Source organism: Pseudoliparis swirei, chromosome 17, assembly GCF_029220125.1.
Source record: "Pseudoliparis swirei isolate HS2019 ecotype Mariana Trench chromosome 17, NWPU_hadal_v1, whole genome shotgun sequence".
In the NCBI taxonomy this organism is placed as follows: Eukaryota; Metazoa; Chordata; class Actinopteri; order Perciformes; family Liparidae; genus Pseudoliparis; species Pseudoliparis swirei.
This window is the reverse complement of record NC_079404.1, coordinates 17839454-17860883: the sequence shown is the minus strand read 5'-3', so window position 1 is coordinate 17860883 and position 21430 is coordinate 17839454. Positions and strand designations below refer to the sequence as shown.

The 21430-nt window shown below is 43.8% G+C and overlaps 1 protein-coding gene across 2 annotated transcripts in view; it reads left to right on the top strand.

Annotated features, from left to right (window-relative positions):
• map3k21 (mitogen-activated protein kinase kinase kinase 21) overlaps positions 1 to 21153 on the top strand; it is a 28020-nt gene extending 6867 nt beyond the window's left edge. Inside the window, exons 2-11 of one of the 2 annotated variants that reach the window (XM_056435381.1) lie at positions 9323 to 9503; positions 9644 to 9792; positions 10592 to 10767; positions 12192 to 12432; positions 12584 to 12706; positions 13838 to 13933; positions 14709 to 14859; positions 15142 to 15236; positions 15920 to 16726; positions 17590 to 21153. In XM_056435381.1, the coding sequence (XP_056291356.1) occupies positions 9323 to 9503; positions 9644 to 9792; positions 10592 to 10767; positions 12192 to 12432; positions 12584 to 12706; positions 13838 to 13933; positions 14709 to 14859; positions 15142 to 15236; positions 15920 to 16726; positions 17590 to 17948 (2378 nt within the window). In that variant the 3' untranslated portion in view covers positions 17949 to 21153. The remainder of the gene's footprint in view (positions 1 to 9322; positions 9504 to 9643; positions 9793 to 10591; positions 10768 to 12191; positions 12433 to 12583; positions 12707 to 13837; positions 13934 to 14708; positions 14860 to 15141; positions 15237 to 15919; positions 16727 to 17589) is intronic. The other variant, XM_056435382.1, reaches the window with a different exon arrangement.
• The last annotated feature ends 277 nt before the right edge of the window (positions 21154 to 21430 follow it).

Genomic DNA, 21430 nt, shown 5'->3' with positions numbered 1-21430 from the left:
GTCTAAAAAGACTTTACATAACTGTTGGTTTGTAGATTTGTTTGAACAACCTTCTGTGGGAACAGCATTGCAAAAGAGAGCGTAAATCCAGTTTTTCATTACAACAAGCTCACCACAGGGGAGTTGCAGTTCGTCTTGATGTGGCTCAAAAAAAGTCTAGCAGAGGCTAATATTTTTAATTTTTCTGCAATAAGTAGAGTCCGAGAGGCAAACGTTATGAAAGCTCGACTAGGTGTTGCAGGGCAACCTTTCTCAGGCTTCCCACAATTACCCCTGGTGACACACAGACAGTTACTGCCTGTCTTTTCTCTGACGAGAGAATGGGCAGAGGGGAGAGAGGAGGAGTGGAGATGCTTTCACTGTGTTTTTTATGACCTCTCCCCGACTGCACCTATTGTTGGAGGGCAGGGTGAAAAGGAAAAGGGCCCACAGCTGAGAAGAACTGCTTGCCGAATCATCCAATCCCCATCAGAGCTCCTTTAGCACATTGATCGATGCGAAAGCGGCGAACGGTACTGGCTGTACACCGTTTAACATTTGTCATGTTTTAATCAGCCTGGTTGTGGGTTGATTCGAGCTTAAACAGACACAAACTAGAACGGGCACTCGGTAGAGCGCATACCTTCCCGTATCACAAGATTGGGCATTAAATTCTGAACATTTTGGCATTTGTTGCATGCCAATTGGATACAAATTGACCGCGCAAAAAGAAGATTTTGACCTTTTCATGACCTTGACCTTTGACCCGATCGATCCCAAAATCTAATCAAATGGTCCCCGGATAATAACCAACCATCCCACCAAATTTCATGCGATTCGGTTTAATACTTTTTGACTTATGCGAATAACACGCACGTATACAAATACACGGCGATCAAAACATTACCTTCCGCATTTTCAATGCGACGGTAACGAGCAGAGGAAGAGGCCGGACAAAGAGAAAGTGGTCCGGAGAGACGTGACCATGATAGATGGACTCAGCCAGCCATTAGCCCGGATCCTTTTCCCATCCACCAGAATGCCTGGGGGCACTCTCGTTTCAGCCGGGAGAGACGGACCAGTCGGGGAATGTTTCGCCGCCTCGTTTCTGCTTACGACAGGAAGCCCTCTTACTCTCGTGTTAAGTCTGTTGGCACAGTTAAGAAAATACTGCCGCTGCACGTTAGGAGGCTGCACTCGGAGTCTTTACAGCGACCAGTGCTTCGTTCTGCCACAAAAAGAAGCGTTGGGATTATGCCCGCATAGTGTTTCATTTGAAACCCCTTAGAGTAGTGGATGAGTTTACCAGTTCAACGTTTGCTTTTTATAAGTTTTATCATATTGTAGGACAGTTTTTAGGCGGCACTATCTGTTGCTCGACAGACCAAGAGATTAACAAACGTAACTGGCTTTGTGGTTTCAAATTCATTCATCAATATTGATTCAAGCCATGCTCTTCTTGGGTGTGCATATTTACCTTCGCATTGAAAATGCGGAAGGTTATGTTTTGATCGCCATTTATTTATTTATTTGTATGCGTGTTACTCGCATAACTAAAAAAGTGTTAAACCGAATCGCATGAAATTGGGTGGGATGATTGGTTATTATCCGGGGACCATTTGATTCGATTTTGGGATCGATCGGGTCAAAGGTCAAGGTCATAAAAAGGTCAAAATCGTGTTTTTACCATAGCACGGTCAATTTCTATCCAATTGGCATGCAACTAATGTCAAAATGTTCATAATTCAATGCCCAATCTTGTGATATGCGAAGCTATGCGCTCTACCGAGTGCCCGTTCTAGTTATTATATGTATCATGCATGGAAAACTTTAGGTATATATTTAGCTCAATTGAAAGTACTTAACACACAACTCAACCCAATTTAAGACAATTTAATTTCTACTGAATGGGGATATTGCAAATGTGCCAAGTATTCTAAAACTGACTGAGTTTTAACAGTTTGTGACATTTCAACTGCTGCAGATTTGCAGGTAGGTCAACTTCAGGTCTTTTAGTTTGTTGAATAGAGAGGAAATAGTAATGGTTGCCCAAAAAGTGTTTTTTCTTTTCTTATTTACCTCGAGGGGGAAACGGCAATGAGAAGAAGCGTGGGAGCTGCTTTGACGGCAGCAGCTCTGCTTCTGATCTGCGCTGCGCTCCACCCTAAAGGATGGGTCTGCCTCAAGATCCACGGCTGGAAAGAAAATGAAATGGGGGTTGGACCGAGGGTGGGGTCTGCCTTGGGGACATATCCATCTCCAATTGCGTTACACTGTTGTCCACTTCAAAACATTTTCTTTTCAATAGAGTACGAAAATAGAGGCTGAGAGAAAGCACGGAAAAAACACTCCCGAGTTCTGACTTTTTCCCGACGTGACGAGTGAATGTGACAGTGGCTGCAAAGTATCCCAAGACATTTAGCAACTCACAATGGAAGGAATAGATTTTAAATCAGACTTGGAGTAAACGGGAACTAACGGATAACTAACGGATAACGGATGTCAGTGGCGTCTCAGGGGATGTTTCAATGTTGAATGCATTCAAGTTCAGAAAACCTGAGCATAGATACAGAGTTAAAAATACTCAACTTAATTCATGCATACAGTGAAACACTAAGTAGCTCGGACGGAGGCTTTTGTCAAAGTCCTTGGCTTTTTTTATAAACAATGATTTTAATTGAGAAAATAACTAGCAGTCTAATTAATTTACACCAAACAGGCTTTACACATCACCTGTAGTTTATGCAACTGGCAAACCCAATGATGTAACAGTGATGATTACATTACAGACAACACAGCATCATATATTCATGTGAACAATAGTTAACTGTAAGCAGGGGACTAGAATCATTTGAAAAAAAACATTTTTATTCACTAGCCCTTTCAAATATTTGGGTGAAGAGTACAGATGACAAGCTTTTTTGTGAATTTAGTGGTTTGATTGCTTTCCCCACATGATGGGGTGCATCAATGTATTTTTTACCAACATCTAAACTTGTGTGTGTGCAGTTCTTAAAATGTAGCTGCATGGCCTATAATTAGACGGAATTCAAATCATGAGATGCACAAGCAATAATTAGTTTATCAATACCCCACCTCCACTTGTTCAACATTCAAAACAATAACCAAGACGATCCACAGCCTGATTGTGTGCATAAGCACAACTGGGAAGGCTTTAAAATGTGCTCAGTCTAGTGTAAGCTTTGCCCTGGGGCTTGACTTTTAGGATTACCCTGGATAGAAGTAAACCAGAACATCTTGTTCTGCTTTTTTAATACATTTCCATGTATTTATATTGGAATTTGGTTACGTGGAGACGTAGTTAAAGTGTTTTGATACAGAAGTCAAATGTAGAAATCGGCAGAAACAAGTGAGACGTTTTAAGAATAACTTTAAAAACGAATGCCTGTTACGTGCTGTTTTCGCAGCTGCATCTTTCTGGCATGCTCATGAGCAGCTGTCCCACTGTTGACTGTTAAATTAGCCAAATACAATCACAAAATCCTCCCCTGAAATCACCCTGCTGGTCTTGGTTATCTTTTCCTTTATTTTCGGGATCCTGAAGGTCTCCCATACTCCTCAGCCACCGAAGAGAAGCCATCTGTCGTTCTTCTTTGCCTCCAACGACGTCACTGTTACGTCACGAGATGAAAAAAAGAACAACATCAACAGCAACATTATTTTAGTAGTTTAAAATGTTAGTAATTTTGCTGTTTAAAATGCAAAAATTGATAACGGATGTCAGTGGCATCTCAGGGGATGTTTCAATGTTGAATGCATTCAAGTTCAGAAAACCTGAGCATAGATACAGAGTTAAAAATACTCAACTTAATTCATGCGTACAGTGAAACACTAAGTAGCTCGGACGGAGGCTTTCGTCAAAGTCCGTGGCTTTTTTATAATCAATGATTTTAATTGAGAAAATAACTAGCAGTTTAACCAATATTTGAAGTAATTATAATAGCAGCTCTATTTTGTCTATTTAATTTATTGATAGTGTATTTCCTTTGATATATATTTATTTCATGGTTCAGTCAGAAACAATAGCTTGGCCTCGTGTCTAGAGTCCATGGACTGAACTGTATTCTTCCACTAACAATGAAGACTCTTCCAAGCAGCGTTTGCATTCGTATGCATGGGAAGGCAACGGGAGACGCTCTTATCATCAGAAATGTTCTGGCTTCTGTTTGTTGTTCTAATAGTCGTGACTAATGACGTTGTACCGTCCCTGGTTGAATGCAGGTAAACAGTCTAAGTGGAGAGCAAAAGGAGGCGGAACACCTCAGAACCAGCAGCCAATGGATGATGACTCAATGACTCACAAGTCACAGGCCGACCAGCGATGGCTATGTCGTGTGGTTGTGCTGTGAGCTTTGCTGCTGATGGACTCCAGTAGCCAAACTAAATGTCTGGCTGGCTGAGGTTGAAAGGTGTTTTTGTAGCAACTCTTGTAGAGAGGCACCGGATCGTTTATCAGACATTTCTAGAGGGCTGACACTGAAGTATCATGGCTCTACGAAGAAAGTATTTGGCATATAGGCCAATCACTGGTCTTTCAGGTTATGTAACTAACCTATTATACGTTATTATACATCTACAGAGCCTCCTGAGAGGAATCTATGGAATCGCTGAGAGAACACTTGACAACAGGAAGTAGGAGTATCTCATTGGTCTAGTGAAACCTGTTTGAAATGGAATTCCTATTGTTGCAGCCAGGGTAGAGGATCCCCTCCACGCCGAAGGCGAGTAATGGCACCAATACCCCGGTTATGAGTGGAGACCCATAGGAGTCACACGGCGGTGAAAATACTACTTGAAAACATTTCTCCCTCTGAAAATGTGTGTCAGGAACATTCACAACAATAATGCATTCCTGTCTTGGTGCGCGATTCTTGCACCTTCCGCCAAAGAAAGTTCCTCGTTTGTTTGTGAAAACATTCTTGGCAATAAACCTGTTTCTGATTCTGTGTTTTCTGTGTTCATGGAGATGATGGGTCAAGTGAAAGCTGCTTTTCTGTCGCACATATGTACTAAATTGCAGTTGTGTTTGCAGTACAAGAGACGCATATCGTTGTTGTTTTTAGTCAAGGTGACACATGTATAGATGATGACTTTTGTGAGGGAGGATAGCAGAACAAGAAAAACACATTTACGGACACATTTTTACTTGCAACATTAATGTTTACACTGTGCTCTTCAAATTATAAAGTGGACCTTGAATGAAAAATTAAGTTGGATTGTAGAGATAATGGATTAAGTAGTCCATATATATATATATATGTTTATATATATAGTATCGTAAGGCAACATATCGTATTAATTCAATTCAACTTATTCTGTATATGCCAAAATCACAAATGCCTCAGAAGGCAATTCTATCTATTAGCTGTGTAAAATACGAGGCTTATGTTGTGTTGCATCCGGGGCTTCAAGTAATCATCAATATTTGTTCATTGGTAATCAATTGTTTGCTCTATGAAATGCCATACCACTGTGAAAGGTTCCTAAACCTACCGTAACGTCTTCAAATGGCTTGTTTTGTCTGAAAATCTTAAGACCCCTAAATATGTTTAGTTTCGTATCACACAAACAAAGACGAATAAACGTTTACGGTGCAGCGCGTCGTGCCGAGCCAGCTGCTGCAAAGAAACGGGCTGCATTCACCTCGACCACTGGGCTAAAAAAACAATATGCTAAATGTGACCACGCTGGTCAAACTAATACAGCTGTCTTGTAATTATCATGTGTGGCGTCGGCCTTAATTAGTGTTAAACATCTTTGTGTTTTGTACTATCATAGTTGAGCATCGGGGTCGAACATGTGTGACAGCAGCAACAGAAGGTTTGCTTTAGGGGCGGTCAGCCGGGGTCGGAGACTGCTCTCTAGAGCGAAGCGGCCTTCTGAGGGCAGCAAGTATGAGTACGAGTTAATCTAATAAGCAAACTATCAAAACCTAGACGGATCTTGGACGTGTTATCCTCTGGACTAAGGGCAGACCAGCGCTCCGGTGACTCACTCTCGCCTCTCGAGGAACACGCATCACGAGAAAGTACGGACCGGATCTTGCCGATTGGCAGTACTTTTTAGTCCGAAGTTTGAGTTAATTGTCTGACGAGAAAGATTTTATTAATCAACACATTTTTTTCGCTCTGGTTTCTTCAACACTGTCGAATTGCAACAGCACAATTTAGTAAACCTTCTCGTGCAAACAATACGATTCAAATTGTGCATTAGCCTCGATAGAATGTGTGTATGAACAGCTTCAATTATAGTTAAGATGTATTGTTACAGCCTTATTTAACAATAACGTCCACACAGTGAGTACATAATAATAATAATAACTTTATTTATATAGCACCTTTAAAAACAATGTTTACAAAGTGCTCCACAGAGAGTCAGAGCAAAACAAGTGGAATAGCTAGAAACCAATATTACATTTAAAAGTATATATTAAAATAAAATGGAAAATAAATAATAAATTAATTAAAAACCAAATAAAATTAAAAACAGACAACTAAATTAGGGGAACCAAAGTTCTGCATAGAAAGACTAGATCACTTAAAAGCTGTTCTATAGAAATGGGTTTTAAGAAGTGATTTAAAAGAAGTTGCTGATCCCTATATGCTCATCGAGTACTCGGGAGGTTCAAGGCCAGTGAGGGATAACGCAGCGTACACAGGGCGGCTGCTCCTTTCTAGGAATGCTTGCACACACAGATCCGCTGGAAGCTGTTCACAAGTCGCCTTTAAGCTGAGGAGCTTTGTCTTGTGCACGCTGCGATACACTCGGGGCAGGAACTCAAAAGGCTCGAGGGTTTAGTGCAACCCTTCCACTATTTGACCTTCCCATGGGAATATTACCAGGGAGTGTATGCGTCAGCAACTCTCTCACCGTGTTGTATTTACCCCGACACCGAAGTGCCTCCGTCAAACCGCTTCCACGGACATTTAGATGCTAGTTTCAGTTTCCTTGCTGGCTTTGGCATTGTGTGAAATCAACACGGCTGTTGGGACATGTTCAGTGTTGGGCCCGCATGTACATAACGAGTTGGGACCGTTTGGTATGTGAGGAGATCTTGGCAGAGGCAAAAACACATTTTGAAAATAATACCAAGAGAATCACATATGTTTAAGCTTTGGCTGTTGATACACGCCACTTCATAGGAACGGCTGCTTCTTCTTCAAAGAGAGAACTGGAATATGTGTCAGTTACTTTTTAGTGGAGGTATTATTGAAATGAAAAATGTCACCTGGTGTTGGGTGTTGACTCGCGTGTGTGTATTAATAATATTAGTGAAGTGTTAATCCCTGTTTGCTATACTGAACTGAAAATGGCTGACTTGATAGCCTTTTGTTGTTTGTTTAATGCTATTTGTCTGTTTTATTTTAACATGTTTAACTCCATTTCTCTTGGCTACATTTCTATATATTTCACTCCGATATTTCCAATTTGCCAAAGTCAATGAACAGAAAATGAATCTGGAACTAATTAGATAATCGATTTATTGTCTTTTCTCTGGCTTTTTAAGGAAGAATAGTTCATCTTCCTTATTTTGATAATTTATGATTTATTTTAGACAGAGCATTCTCAGTTTTGGACAATTGGTCGGACAAAACCAAACATTTGAAGACGTCACTTTGGGAGTTTTTATTGTACATTTAAAAAAGAAAATTCACTTTAACAATGAATCGATTAATCAGAAGGATACAACAATTTGGCAGATAATTTGTTATCATTAATGAAAAATATTGTTTATTGCACCTAGGGTTGGGTACCGAAACCCGGTGCCAATATGGTACCGGTTCCAATACAACCGGTATTACCCGGACCGAAACGCAACGCACATTTCGGTGCTTCTTTCCGGTGCCTGAGCCGATTGAAATTGAAAAAAACTATTGTTGTGAACTTCTCTGGTGACTCCGCCCTGTCAGCAGGTTACGAGCCTCTCATATTTAACTCTGACAGCGGAGGCTGCGCCGTGTGTGACGGCGTGAACCCGTGTGGAGCACACCAGCGTCAGGCTGGACGCGATGGGGAGACCGTCACCGGTCCCCCTGAACACGTGGAGACCGATTATGACGAGCAGCCTGAACTCAGATTAGTACCGTAACGTTGATTGCAAGTCTTGCATTCATAAAAGTAGCCAAAGAAATAATAAATTAGCCATTATAACCATGCTTAAGCTAGCTCGTAGCTAGCGCTAGCTACGAGCGTGACAGTCTGCTTGCAGATGTGTTGATGTCCAGCGGTCCCGGCTGTATACCCGGTGTTACCGGGAATATAATGACTGAGGAATAAAGACCGGGGGCGTCACTTTGTTTCAGTGTAACTCGCTGTCAGAAGCAAAACTTTATTTGTCACGTGTCATCTTCAGTCCCTCTGATTGGTTGTTCTCTTTGCCCATCAAAACAGTGACAGGATTAACCCTATAAGGGCTGCACATGACAATACATATCACATCATATAATGGAGAACATGTGTTGTGTATGTTAACAGTCTGATATCCGTTGTGTGTCAGTGCTCCATGATAACGGCTTCTACAGGGAATATGGCCAAAGAGGTTTTTAATGTCCTCATTGTGCGTTTAAAAAAAAAATATATCGGTTCAGGCACCGTTTAGGCACGGGTATCGTTTTAAAAGTACCGGTTTAGCACCGGTATCGGAAAAAATCCAAACGATACCCATCCCTAATTGCACCCCTACATTGTACAGCAATAAGTCTCTTACATATATTACGTTAGGCAGTATACTCTTTGATTTTTGTCTTTTTAAAATAGAAAACATTCTTTATTATATAATAGAAAATAGGGGAAATGTTGTATCTTCTTTCATGAATTGAGTAGCACATTTACATGTAGTTGTATCATGGCTAAATGGTACTAACATGTATTTTACTGAGTTAAAATTGGTTAAAAATCATATGCACCTGTTTATATAAGAACATAAATAACAGTAAATGAATGAATGAAGTTGACTTGGGTTGTGGCGTCCCTGTGGCTGGCCTCTCAGGCCAGGTGTCGGGTCACAGGCCGGGCCGGAGGGTTCCGGCTCTCTTCAATGTGTTGAAGAGCTGTAGGACCTGAGGACAGGTGCTTTGTGGCGCTGTCGACCTTCTGTTGCTCCAGTAATAAATGATCTGCATACCTCGGTTGGCCCTTTTGAATATCGACTATCATCTCCTCACCTGCACGGCCGCCTTCCTCCATGTCCCCCACTCTTTGGTTCTCTCTTTCTCCTTTCTCCTCTACCCCCTCACATCTGCTACTTTCATCCCTGTCCTTTTGCCTTCATCCCAGTCTCTTCCATGGCCCCACACTAATGTGTCCCTCGCTCTCTTCTCAGTTTTATTATTTGAAACGATTGAGAATGACGACATCGGGAGGAAGACCTTGAAGATCACAGATTTCGGCCTGGCCCGGGAGTGGCACAAAACCACAAAGATGTCGGCTGCGGGCACCTACTCCTGGATGGCCCCCGAGGTCATCAAGTCCTCTCTCTTCTCCAAAGGCAGTGACGTCTGGAGGTACGACAAATTACACACCGGGCGATAACATACGACCTCTTACGCATTTGACTGACATTATCACTCGTGCTTTTGTTAAATATACTTTCCTCTCTCCTTTCCGTTTCCTTATCTTTCTTTGCATGCGTGTCAAACACCAGCTATGGAGTCTTGCTGTGGGAGCTGTTAACGGGGGAGGTGCCGTATCGTGGGATCGACGGCCTGGCTGTCGCTTATGGTGTAGCAGTCAATAAATTAACTCTACCGATCCCCTCCACCTGCCCCGAACCCTTCGCCAAGCTCATGGAAGGTAAATGTGTCACATAATAATAATAATGCTGCCGGAGGTAGGAAAGCATTTTTAAGAACAGCAAGTCATTTTTTATTTTGTTATTATTGTTTCCTTTACAATATAATGAAATCCGTGGGAAAATTAGTTAATTTGATTACTATAAAAGAACAATAATATAAGTAATTATTAATAATTACTTATTAACAAGTTTATTTATAGTGCACTTTATCACAGATAAAGTGCAGTGCAGTCAATTAAAACAAGTTGTCAAAAACAGGGACCAAAACATTTCAACAGTTAAAATAAGAGTTATAAGAGTTGTAAGTTCCTAAAGTTCCATTCCATTATCCATACCGCTTATCCTCATTAGGGTCGCGGGGCGCTGGAGCCGATCCCAGCTGACATGGGGCGAAGGCAGGGTTCACCCTGGACAGGCCGCCAGTCCATCCAGGGTTACCTAAAGTTCCATAATGAAATGTTAATACAAGGAAGCCGCGGTGCTATAGACAAAACAGTTAAAACAGAGTTCACACTCAACAATAAAAGCTGTCACAAAAAGGGTTCTCATCTTTAAAGACAACTCAAGTTTTGTATAATCATCCATTCAGAATAAGTCTTCAGACATGAAGTTCAAGTCTTTTTTTAAACAAACAATCCATCATAAAATGGATTTCATCTTCAGTCTCAGCTGAACATTATGGGACGACCCTTAAACCTGGTGTCCCTTAACGTAACCGTAGACGCGGAGCTCTTTGTGTTGACATTCCAGTGTGTGTGGCAGTGGATGTCTCTGATATGTGTACATGTGTGTGTCCAGAGTGCTGGGACCAGGACCCCCACGTGCGCCCCTCCTTCTCCTGCATCCTGGAGCAGCTGTCGGCCATCGAGGAGGCGGTGATGGCCACCATGCCCCAGGACTCCTTCCACAGCATGCAGGACGACTGGCGTGTGGAGATCCAGGAGATGTTTGATGATCTCCGGAGCAAAGAGAAGGTAGGGCCGAGAAACACAATCAATCTGTGGACCTGAGATTAACTACACAATACGACGGCTGGCAGGTGGTTAGAGTGGGAAGTTAAAAACCTGACCGATTGTTTATAGAGCAGACTTTCTGTCCTGCTTGTACTATTCTCTCCGTTTTTCCATTTCCCAGTGATGATTCATGTTGACTACTCTATTATTGAGATTACTTTAACCGTGCAGAATCGCTTGGGGCAGCTTTTTATTGGTTACTTTCAGTGGAAAAACTAATCCCGCGTTAGACAAAAAGTGTAATTATTGCCAAGGTGCTTTAGCGTGGTTCCCCTGGTTAAGACCTTAATCTGCTTCCTGTTTAAGTCTCCCATTACCGGTTTAAAGGGGTGGGGGGTAATTAGTGTTTGTAGAAACGGCAGGATCAGCACAAAGAGCTGAGTCAACGAATAGTGAACCGAACGACAGACACTAAACAGTTTTAAGCAACTTAATTCCTAGCCTTTATTTGATGATTATATCTTTTTTTGTATTGTATATTAATGTATTTTTACTGTTCGGTTATGATAAACCACATGTGCCCATGGGTCATGCAGCTTCCAATCATCCCGATCAATCATCTCAACTGATGCAACCTGCACTGACTCATGACATTAAAGTCCCACAAAGTTGGTTTAGTGTGTACAGCTTTCCTAAATCACGAGAAGAAGAAAAAAGAAATAGCTTTGAGCATTATCTGACATTTTCTCATTGCAAATTTCATACGATTTCCTGTCAACGTCCCACAGTAATCTGTGTCTAGGTGGGTGGCTGAAGTGGCTTGACTGTAAAGCTGCTTTCTGTAAATCATCCAGTCAGGATTATTAATACTCAGCAGAGAGCAATTAAAGAGAAAATATGGGCGTCATGACTGGCTAGCTTTGTATCACTGAAACAGCAGGCAGTAACCTCCTGAGACCTCCTTGTTATTTAATGGATGGCTAACACTCCTGCCTCCTTATTGTTGTCTCTCCGCAAGAGCTTTCCCCTTGTTATAAGGTCGTTATGAGACGTATTCCTACCTGTTGTCTTGCGATGCATTCTCTTGAGTCTAAACCCTAATATCTATCGTGACCTTGTGTGGACATTTGGAGAAAAAACGTTGATGAGAAAGTTTTCATTTCCAAACCTGGCGCCTACATTACCCACAATGCAACTTAACTGACACCAGTCTGCTCAGAGACTCCTTGTGTTTTAACGACGCTGTCGGCTATAACCTGCATTTGGCCTTGCTGGAGCCAAAGATGCTCCGTCTCCCCTATGTCTCTGCTCAGCTAATATCGAGGTGCAATTCCAGATGTCTCCACTCTTCGTGACGGCGTGTCAGTGTTCCCAGGACGTTGTGGCTACAGGAAGTCCGTCTGCCAATTGAACCATATCTGTGTGTCCGTACCTGGTTCCTCCAGGAGCTGCGTTCCAGAGAAGAGGAGCTGACGCAGGCCACCCTCCAGCAGAAGTCCCAGGAGGAGCTTCTGAAGCGTCGGGAGCAGCAGCTGGCCGAGCGGGAGATCAACGTGCTGGAGAGGGAGCTCAACATCCTCATCTTCCAGCTCAACAAAGACAAGCCCAACGTGAAGAAGAGGAAGGGCAAATTCAAACGTTCCCGCCTTAAACTGAAGGATGGAAACCGCATCAGCCTGCCTTCAGGTGAGCGAACACACTGGGAGAATCGAAGAATCCGACCCTCAAAACCTTTTGGGTTTTAAGGTCGAAATTGAAAGCTAATTTTGACCATTTTTTATTTCCCCCTTCCTGTTCTGAGATGGTCATGACTGTATCTGCGTGTTGCATTTTGCAGACTTCCAGCATAAGATCACCGTGCAGGCGTCGCCTTCCATGGACAAGAGGCGGAGCCTTCATAGCACGAGCTCCTCTCCTCCCAGCAGCCCCACACCCATCCCCCGGCTACGAGCCATTCAGCGTAAGTTCTGATCCTTTGTTTATTGTGTTCAAGTTGGACTCAGTGGGAAGTTTGACTGTCTCCTCCACCTCTGTGTCAGTGTTCCTGTACTTGTGGTTCTGTATTTATTTTCCCGCATTAAGTTCAATCTGCTTATGTATTTAACAATTCTGAAGAAATCCCATCAACTCTCTGAGAATTTCATGGGAACGGGAAGCTGGGAACAGTGTCACAATGACAAGAGCCGCGTGAGCGAAGCTCCACAAGCAGTCGGCCAGTTGTTTGAACAGCTTGGTGACGTTGTTAGTCACGCACGGACGCCCTTCCAATCACTGGAACAAATTCCTGTTGAGCATTTACGCTGAATGCTGATATTCAGACATGGAGTTGTTGCCCAGAATCACTGGATTTGTTCTAATTAACCCGAATGGAGATGAATGTTATGGATCGGTATTCTGCTAAATGGACCCAACAGTTGTTGTCTTTCTTTGAGTTACATCGTTCCATTGATGGTCAAAGAGGAAGATTTCACGACTTGTCTAAATATATATTACAAACAGAAACATACAGATGAACACAACACTTTAAATTGAATGGAAAGCTCATAAAGCCGTATAGTTTTTCATAAATAAGTCAAATATCACAGTATGCCAAAAAGTCCCAGTATCGTATAAAATGAAAACAAGTCCAAACATAGTTATGTAGTTGTCCTCGTATTGTATTTATTACCTTCGCATTGAAAATGCGGAAGGTTATGTTTTGATCGCCGTGTATTTATTTATTTATTTGTATGCGTGTTATTCGCATAACACAAAAAGTATTAAACCGAATCGCATGAAATTTGATGGGATGATTGGTTATTATCCGGGGACCATTTGCTTAGATTTTGGGATCAATCGGGTCAAAGGTCAAGGTCATGAAAAGGTCAACATCTTCTTTTTACCATAGCGCGGTCAATTTGTATCCAATTGGCATGAAACTAATGCCAACATGTTCATAATTCAATGCCCAATCTTGTGATATGCGAAGGTATGCGCTCTACCGAGTGCCCGTTCTAGTTGTATTTATTTTACACGGACCTAGACCTTCGTGTCTCAAACCAAGTCGACTGGATCATATGGTGAGACTTAACATGTACGCTCCCCTCCTCAGCGATGTCCTCCATGCAGAGGGACAGTTTGTTTGTGTACCAACAGGATGTTGATCTGACCAGCGAGCTCACCACCTCCACTGGGCTCTCGATGAAAGGCAAGCGGCCGGCGACGAGGCAGCGCTGCATGTGGCGTCTGGCTGCTTTTGACCAATGAAAGGGCTCGATGCCCAACGGCTTCCCGTCGATGGGGATCATGTTTGATTGACACGGTTTTCCTGATTTTAACAAGACTTTGGTGTTCGTGGGTTCGCTGGTCGTTTCACTGCTTCTCTTGTTTACAATGATGAGGATTATGCCAGAGACGTGGGCCAGTCCTCGGTTCATATTTGGGTTTGAATCTTCTTATATTATTTGGTTGGAATTAAGATATTCCGGAGAAATAAAACCTGGTTGTGCTGTTAACTCGTCAGCTTGGCCCTCGTCTGTTGCCCTCACAATTTCCCAATGGCTAACCCTCCGCTACCAGAAGATGTTATAACTGCTTTATGCTTTTTGGCTTTTTTGATTTCACTTTCAACAGATTAATTTGCATTGGTGATATGTTCTAGGATGAAACAAAGTTATCATTTTGAATATTCCTCAATCAAAAGCAGTTGTTTATATCAATCTAGTGGATAATGGCCTTGAATTAAATGTTTAAGAGGGAACACCCATGAGTTATTCTCTGCATGTTTCAGAATTTGAAGGACTCTTTGTCAACACAGTTTGGACACGGATAATTACTGGGATTCTACAGATGGCATAATACCTTTGTTTAATGATCTTCCGAACATGTCGAGACCAGATTCCCTGTCAGGGTTGTGGTTTCGCAGGCAACTCCCTCCTGCAGTTGTTTTGAGTGGTAACACTTGTTGCTGGCTGTGTTGACAGTGACCCAAGACGAGAGCAACCGTACGTGGGGCCGCAGCACCCCCTTCAGGCCAGAAGAGTTTGAGGATGTGAAGAAGGGAATCAAGAAGAAAGGCAGAACCTGGGGTCCCAGTTCAGTCCAGAGCAAAGAAAGACCTGCTGCTGCTGAGAGGTAGATTGTATACACGCACACACACACACATACATAAACACACACACACACACAAGCACGCACAGACACACACACACACAAACCAGGCTCAGTTTGGTTTGTTTCTCTATCATGATGTCAGCGTGGAGACAATTTGGTTCCTGTTCCTAAACAACATAATCACATCCTCAACTCTTAGTGTTGATGTCATTCTCGACTCTTAATCCGATAAACTGCAAAAAAAAGATGACACTTTTCTGACTCGTACTTCATGTTTTTGTTGTTCCTGTGCATTGTTTTCAGAGTGCGACCTCTGTCAGACGGCAGTAACCCCTGGTCCACCAGCCTGGTCAAATGCCAGAAGTCGGTCCCCCTCTCCGCCCTGTTTGCTGAACAGAGTGAGCCGACAATCCAACGTGATGCTGTGCATTTTTTTATTTAATATACATAAAGATCTATTTGTTTATTTGAGTAAATAATGTGCTCAGCGGTTTTTCTAAACATGTTTTTTTATCTTTTTGTACTTGTTTACTTGTCAGATTTGAAATGGGGTTTAACCCTTGTGTTGCCTTCGGGTCAATTTGACCCGATTAAATGTTTAACCCTCCTGTTACCTTTATATTTACTCACATATTTTACCCTTGAGGTCAATATGACCCCAGCTATTAAAATCTCCAGAAAATTATTAGAATTAATATTGTTTTCCAAGTTTAAGTGTGAGGTACTTTATGTTTGTTTGTTGACTCCCGAAAGAACACCGACATTAAACATTGAATCGGGTCAAAATGACCTGAAGGCAACACAAGGGTTAATATCCTTGATTTTCTTTTCATGTATATCAGACAAACACAATTAGGTAAATGTGTGTTAAGTGGCGGATACTCCTATCTCTCTCTATATATATATATATATAAACATATATATATATATAAGTATACATATATATATATATAAGTATATATATACATATATATACACATATATATATAAGTATCTAGTGATGCTTGTACCAGGAAGGGGAAAAAGGAGCTTGTTTGGTTAATTTGTTTCTAATGTCTTATTTCCACTGCGGTGTTTCCAGCGGGGGCCGGTAAAGATGAGGCTTTCTCCCAGGAATGTCCCGACAGCAGCTCCAAGCCAAAGCAGCTCAAGTTCCCCAACCAGGTGTACATCGACCTCCCTCTGTGGAGGGACGAGCAGCAGCCTCAGAGCCCCGGGGGGCACGGTGGGTCGGGAGATTCTGGGGTTGGGTCAGGAGGTCAGGGTGGCGCACCAGAGACCCCAGAAGACACCGCCACGTCCACCTCGTCCGCCTCCACCACCCCACAAGTCACGCCCACCAACAGCCTGAAGCGGGCGTCGGCTCGCCGCAAGACGGACTCGGTGCTGTACGGCTGCGGCTCGTTGCTGGCGTCCGTCGTGCTCGGCTACGACCTGAGGGAGGCTCTCAAAAACGCTGCTCCCGGGGAGGATTGCGAGCCGCAGCGCGACGAGAAAGAGAAGAAGAAGAAGGAGGGCCTGTTCCAGCGCGCGACCCGGTTCCGCCACAGCACCTCACCGCCGGGCGGTCGCTCCCGCAAAGACGAGGCGGCGGCGGCGGCCACCCAACCCGTCAATCTCATCTCCATGTCGGCCATTATGGAATGCAACTCCACCAAGTGTCTCGCGCAGTCCGAGCGGGCGGTGTCACAGTCCAGGCCCGGGAAGGCTGAGCGCGCGGCGGCCAATCCTCCCGCAGAGTCATCCGGACCCGGCCCAGTAGCTGCTGCACAAGACCAGAATAACAGGACTGCAGCTAACGCACAGACCCAAAGCCAGCCAGCTGAGAAGAACCACCACAACACGGGAACGCGGCTACGCAGAAAGAAATACACCAGCAACCACATTAGTGAGTAGCACACAGCAAAAAGAAACGGGTTGCGGGGAAGTAAGCATGTGTACGGTTTACAACAGGGGTCAGGAACCTTTTTGACTGGGAGAGCCATAAAAGCCAAATATTTCGAAATATATTTCATTGAGAGCCATATCGTATTTTTAACGTATAATAAATTAAATATGTCTTGCTTTTAATGCGACTTCTGGTGCTGCATGATGTTATGGGGGGGGGGGGGTGACTTTTTCTTTGCTCCGATGCGAGACGGCGAGCCGAGAAGTGTTAACGCGACACGTAGAGACAGAGTGACATGCTGCTGTGTAGATACGATCAATAACAGACGTTTAGTTTAATAGAAGAACAAAGACGTCTTTAAGAAAAGGACCTTAACCCTTGTGTTGCCTTAGGGTCAATTTGACCCGAATCAATATTACACCCTCGTGTCGCTTTAGGATTAATTTGACCCCATTCAATGTTTAATGTCGGTGTTCTTTCGGTAGTCAACAAACAAACATAAAGTGCCTCACACTTAAACTTGGAAAACAATATTAATTCTAATAATTTTCTGGAGGTTTTAATTGCTGGCGTCAAATTGAACCCAAAGGGTAAAATATGTTAGTAAATATAAAGGTAACAGGAGGGTGAAACATTGAATCGGGTCAAAATGACCCTAAGGCGACAGGAGGGTTAAATGACTTCTGCTGTAATCTGGCGCGATAGAGAAAATTACAGGGGGGCGGGCGGAGATTTTTTTTTTTCAATTCAAAATTGTCTGGGAGCCATATGCCGGGACCGGAAGAGCCATAGGTTCCCGACCCCTGGTTTACAAAAATACTTGTGCTCCAAAAACGTATCTTCCCCCCCCCATCTGTTTCCAGCCAATGGCGCGCCCACGCTGCCTCCTCCGGCCTCACAGAAGGAGCGGGACGGCGTGTCGGAGAAGCCCTCCGGCGGGGAGGCCTTCTCCAGACCGCGGCCGGTGTCATTCCGGGCCAAGCCGCATACCTGGGCCCTGCTGCGGGGACGCAACAAGAGCTACTCCCTGGGCCACTTCTCCGGAGAGAAGACGGCCCAGAACCTGAGCGTGGTGCTGTCCTCGGAGGTGGGGATGGGCTGCTCCCTCCTGGACATGGACACGGAGGGCCAGAAACGAGACTGCACCGTGCCGCTGTGCCGCATTCAGAGCTCCCCGGGACGGACCTCCGTCTTTGAGCTGGAGAAAGAGTTTCTCTCTTAGGAGACCTTGAGAAGTGATCTGCCGTGGTCACGCTTCCTCCCGTACGACCGCTGAGTGTTTCAGAACATTCAGACCGAATATTTGGCCTTAAACTCCTGGAGGGTTGAGAACCAGACTGCCTTTTTCCCCCGCCCCCTGTTTTCTATAACATAGAACCCAGCGTTGCCTTAGTTCGAGAACACGGTGATGTTGAATGTGCGCCCGCGTCTCAGTTTGAGAACCGGTCGACCAGCGCGGTTCAGACCAAAGATTCGCAGCGGGGGTCGCGTGAAACTCGCCCGTTTACAACGGTGCTGTCCTTCCTCATCCCTCCTCGTGCCCGAGTGGGCCGAAGAGCGGGAGGCCACGGGCGATCTGGTCGCGCTGCTGGAGTTCACGAGCCGGCGATGAAAGTAACCATCGACTTGTGAAGAGATAAAGAGAAGCGCTCTGCGTACTGGCCGCCACGGATTCAGACGGGCTGGACATCTGAAGCACAATAACACCAGCGACTTTGTCTTGTTTTTAGTTTTCGTGTCACAGGTTTAAATGACCTCGACCGTATGGATCGTATTGTTTATCCTGCCGTCGTAATATTTCCACAAGTTTCAGATCCAAAAGCCTCGATCGGTCATCGAGCTATGAACTCGTTATTTGTCTCTCTGCGCGAGAGCGTCTCGCCCGCTGGACGTAAGAGAGTCGGCAGAGAGAAAGGACGCGGAGACCGGGCGGCTGTTCCTGCTGCGGTCCTCTTCTCTTTTCCTCCGTCCTGAACTCACTCGCTCGTTTTAACACCAACCGACTTCACCAGCGGAGTTTCAGGCGACGCGATCAGCCGGCTCGGGGCGGAGCCGGGCAGCGGCAGCAGCTTAGTCTCGTCGCAAATCTTTGGTCTTGACTGCGATGGTCTCGTACTAGAACCCCCCCCCCCCCCCCCTCTTCGCTCATCTCTTCCTCCCCCTTTTTTTGTTACCTTCCTCCTTTCTCGTCCTGTCGGTGCAGCTAAACGTTGACCGCCGCTGCAGCTTTTGCAACACGATACCCTCACCTTTTTATTTATATATATATTTTTTATAGGTAATTTAATATGAAGAGACTTGACCTGACCGTAGCAACCAGCAGGACGTACATTCCATGTCAGTTTCCAAGCTGTGTGATCACGCTTTTTAGATTTTTTTTTTTGGGACTTGAGAATCATGCATGCGTGTACCCTTAAAATGTTGAACAAAAAAATAATAATAATCTGTCTTTTTTTTCGGGTAAATATTTCTTTTTATCCCCATATCAGCCGGATGCCGACGACAGTTTTGTATTGCACACATGTGCATATTTTGTGACTGTTTTTAAAGCTGTAGTACCGTTTGTGTTCCAGGGACAGGCTACTGGATCGTAGCGGGGACGGATACAAGTGTGTTTCCTCCCAGAATGTCCTAAAGATTTGAGAGAAGCAGGGAGAAAAAGACCTACCGAGCAAACATCGGGTCGTTTCTCTTCACTTGTTCAAATGACTATCGTCGTCATGTGTTGACAATATTTATAGAACATCAATTTTTTGGGGGGGGGGGGTAATATTTGGTGTCCTGCGGCAGAACGGGGGGGTACACCTCGGCCCCGAATGTTCATGTCAGGAAAACCTGGCCCCAAGTGAATGAAGTAATAATCTAATACCAGATGACGGCTGATTGCCTGCACCATCTCAGATTTAAATCGTGGAGAGATTAATCCTCAACCGGGAGAATCCTGTTCAGAACATAGAGTGCCCAAACTAGCAATAACTCTGACTCTGTGCCTTCAACAAGATGTTCCTCCCTTTTGTTTAAATTTGCATTCTCATCTTTATCATGTGGACACAATTCTGTACAGATGAGGGGGTTTTTTCCTCCCTTTTTTTGTATGAATCCCAAATGACGACAGAAGTAATCTGCGTCTCAGATTTCAGCGCCAACTGCCACGATCTGATTGATAGAACAAATTGCACTCTTGGTTTTGTCGAGTCAGGTTTTCGTGGGTTTGGGTTTCTTTCTACGCTGCCCGTCTAATGCAGCATTAAGCAAACAGATTCCCCGTGAAGCCAATGTCCATCACATGAAGCTCAGGAAGGTCTGGAGCCAATCAGAGGACAGAGTTTAGTTAAATGGAGTGAAGACACAGTTTCATTATCATCATGTAAACTGAGATTGAAAAAGAGTTTTGTTTTCCTGATTCTTTTTCTCGGCATCTCTCTGAACTCGACGGTGTGGAGGTCTGACTGACGGATGCAGGCTGCACCTCGTGCCACGGTCACTCCCGGCCCTCTCGGAAAGTCGAACGACTCGACTTAAAACTGTTACTTTGACTGACCCCCCCCCCCCCACACACACACACACACACAAACCTTTTATCGCTGTCTCACTTCACTCTGTTTGTTTTTTTGAGACCTTCATTAGAAATTGTGTCCCACTTTTGAAGGACGCAACAAAGCTCATTTACAGTGAGGTATGATTTTTTTTAAATGGTGTAAATATAATTGTAATTCCGGATGTGTGTATCACTGTGGCGTCTTATGATGATTTAGAATGGGAAGTATCCCACGTTGTGTATTTTATGACCACTGACTGTCAAACAACACTGTAAAAGCCTGACTAATAATCAAGCTGTTAAAGGGGCCGTTTACAAGCCGAGATATCACACTGGATTTACTATTTTCTATGAATTGAGGTTATCTGTAAATGCCGCGATGCACTTGTGCTGTATGTATATTCCCCGAGAAATCATGTATTTCTGTTTGAAGCTGAAGTCTCCAGTTTGTCGTCGTTGGCTCGCAGCTAACGGAAAGGCTTTTGTGTATGAAGGTAAACGATGACTTGACAACGACATTCCCCTACGCGTGACCAACTGCAGCAGGAACATTGGTGAGACCGGTTATCAACAAGGTGCATTCAGGCTTCGGACCAAATTCAACTGCACCATCACTACGGCCTCCATGTCCTCAGGACCAGAACCACTAAATGAAGCAGCTGCTATGAGGCGCGCTCACAAAGAGGGCTCGTCCCTACGAACCCTTCTCCAACCCGGCGCCGTCTGGTCAGCCCCTTCCTGTAAAGCCCCGGAGGTCTCGGTCACACAGGTATAGATTTGAGTACATCTGTTTCAGTGGACGTTTTGGTTATCATTACAGTATTGGTTATTTCACGCCTAATTGATCAAGAGTATCAACATTTTGAATAAAGTCTAAATCATGACTAAATTGTCTGGGGGTTTTTCTGATGTATTTGATGTTTTCTTACATTTTGAGCTGGCACATCACATGTATTAATCTACTGCTAAAAATCCTATATATATTTATTTTATATATATTAGATTTCTTTATATATATTTACATATTTTTATTTATATATTTGTATTTATATATATATATAGTCCACACCTATATTGTCATAGTATTGTATTTGGAAAATAAAGTAAAAGTAAGTCAGTTTATGTCGTAAATAGTCATACAAACATAGCATATCATGTATAAGTAA